The sequence below is a fragment of the Pterocles gutturalis genome, unplaced genomic scaffold, assembly GCF_000699245.1.
Source record: "Pterocles gutturalis isolate BGI_N339 unplaced genomic scaffold, ASM69924v1 scaffold33221, whole genome shotgun sequence".
NCBI lineage: Eukaryota > Metazoa > Chordata > Aves > Pterocliformes > Pteroclidae > Pterocles > Pterocles gutturalis.
Window position 1 is genome coordinate 1 of NW_010104080.1, and position 2,180 is coordinate 2,180.

At 60.0% G+C, this 2,180-nt stretch overlaps 1 protein-coding gene across 1 annotated transcript in view; it reads right to left on the reverse strand.

The window, feature by feature from the left end:
• Positions 1 to 240: 240 nt before the first annotated feature.
• SELP (selectin P (granule membrane protein 140kDa, antigen CD62)) overlaps positions 241 to 2,180 on the reverse strand; it is a gene marked incomplete at its 3' end in the record, with an annotated part of 5,545 nt that continues 3,605 nt past the window's right edge. Inside the window, 8 exon segments of the mRNA XM_010086948.1 lie at positions 241 to 363; positions 510 to 695; positions 856 to 1,041; positions 1,169 to 1,354; positions 1,491 to 1,660; positions 1,843 to 1,927; positions 1,930 to 1,977; positions 2,113 to 2,175. Of these exon segments, the coding sequence (XP_010085250.1) occupies positions 241 to 363; positions 510 to 695; positions 856 to 1,041; positions 1,169 to 1,354; positions 1,491 to 1,660; positions 1,843 to 1,927; positions 1,930 to 1,977; positions 2,113 to 2,175 (1,047 nt within the window).

Genomic DNA, 2,180 nt, shown 5'->3' on the forward strand with positions numbered 1-2,180 from the left:
CCCCGTGCAGGTAAAGGGTTTTTCCAGCTCTGCTCCCCAACCCTGGCTGCTGGCACATCCAGCTGGACACCGCCAGGGAGCTGCTGCCAGACCAACAAGGCTCACAGCAAATAACACACACGGATGGAGACAGTCCCTGGTAAACTCTTCTGATATCCCACCTCCCCTGGGACCCTGTAACCCCCTGGTCTGACAGCCCCCGGCCAAAGCTCCAGTGGGCTGCGGGGGGTGTCTCCGTACCTCTGTCGCTGAGCCGCTTGGCAAGGAGGGCAATGAGTGTCCCCGAGAGCACGATGCCGGCTACTGCCAGCGCCGTGCCGCTGCTGTAAGCCAGGACTTGCTTTAAGAAGGGGGCACCATCCTCTGAAACAGACCCGCAGACCCACAGGTTAGAAAGTTAGGAGGATTTCACAGCAGCCGAGCTGCTGGGGTGCCCCCCACCACGTTCAAGGTGTGCTGCAGGAAGCTGGACCCCCCCAGGGCTAGGGGAGCGGGGGGTCCCACCATACCTGCACAGACAGGGGGGTGCCTGGTCCAGTTCCCGGTGGCTGCACACCGGAGCACCTCTGCTCCCATACGGACAAACCCCTCCTCGCAGGAAAAGGTGCAGGTGGAGTTGTAGGTGAAGTTCCCATGCACGTGAGAGCAGCTCAGCTGGCCTCTGCTGGGGGGGGGCAGCGCAGGGCAGCTGATGACTGGAGATAAAGCACAGCGGTGGCATCAGCAGGACAAGATGGGATGGGGACATGTGGGCTGGGAGCCAGGGGATGAGCTGCCATGCACTGGCGGTGCTCAGGGGAAGGAAGGCTGCTGCAGCAGAGCACTTCCAAACACGTGTGTGATCACCAGATCTACCTTTGCATCGCGGGGTGTCCCCAGTCCATGTCCCTATGGCCGTGCACTCACGGCTCTCCGGCCCCGTCAGCACAAACCCCATCTGGCAGGAGAAGGCACATGTGGAGCCGAAGGCAAAGTCCCCATGGAGGTGGGAGCAGGCAGCCTGCCCCATCTTGGGGGTGGGCAATGCTGAGCACTTGATGGCTGCAAGGGTAAAGGCACAGACTTCAAAAAAGAGCCTGGGAGACTACAATCTGGGACCAGGAGGCTGGGGAACATCCTCGTGTCACCCCAACACCAATGACACCCTGAGCTCTAGCAGCAGCTCTACCTTCACAGTGTGGGGCATCCCCAGTCCACGTCCCCGTGGCCATGCACTCGCGGCTCTCAGACCCCACCAGTGCAAACCCCGTCTGGCAGGAGAAGACACACGTGGAGCCGAAGGTGAAGTCCCCGTGGAGGTGGGAGCAGTTCAGCTCTCCTCGCTCTGGAGCGCTGAGCACTGGGCAGGTGATGGCTGCAGGGATAGAAATAGATTTCAAACAGGAGACTGAGGACTGCAAGGCTAAACTGTTGGAATGAAAGGACCAAGACACTGGAGAACATCCCAGGGTCAACTCTAAGGTCTGTGACACCTTGAGCAGCAGCTCTACCTTCACAGCGTGGGACATCCCCAGTCCATGTCCCCATGGCTGTGCACTTGCGGCTCTCCGACCCCATCAGCACAAACCCCATCTGGCAGGAGAAGGCACATGTGGAGCCGAAGGCAAAGTCCCCATGGAGGTGGGAGCAGGCAGCCTGCCCCATCTGGGGCAGGAGACAGCTGCAAGGCCAAGAAAGACACTTTAAGCAGAAGCTTGGAGACTGGGAGGCTAAACTGTGGGGACCAAGAGGCTGGGGTGACACTAGGGCGTTCCCCAAGATCCGTTGACACCCTGAGCTCTAGCAGCAGCTCTACCTTCACAGTGTGGGGCATCCCCAGTCCATGTCCCCGTGGCCGTGCACTTGTGGCTCTCCGACCCCATCAGCACAAACCCCATCTGGCAGGAGAAGACACACATGGAGCCGAAGGCAAAGTCCCCATGGAGGTGCAGTTCAGCTCTCCTCGCTCTGGAGCACTGAGCACTGGGCAGGTGTTGGCTGCAGGGATAGAAATAGATTTCAAACAGGAGCCTGGGGACTACAAGGCTAAACTGCTAGGATGAGGGGACCAAGACACCCAATAAAATCCCAGGGTTGTCCCAAGGCTTGTGGCACCTTGAGCAGCAGCTCTACCTTCACAGTGTGGCGCATCCCCAGTCCATGTCCCCATGGCTGTGCACTCGCGGCTCTCCAGCCCCTTC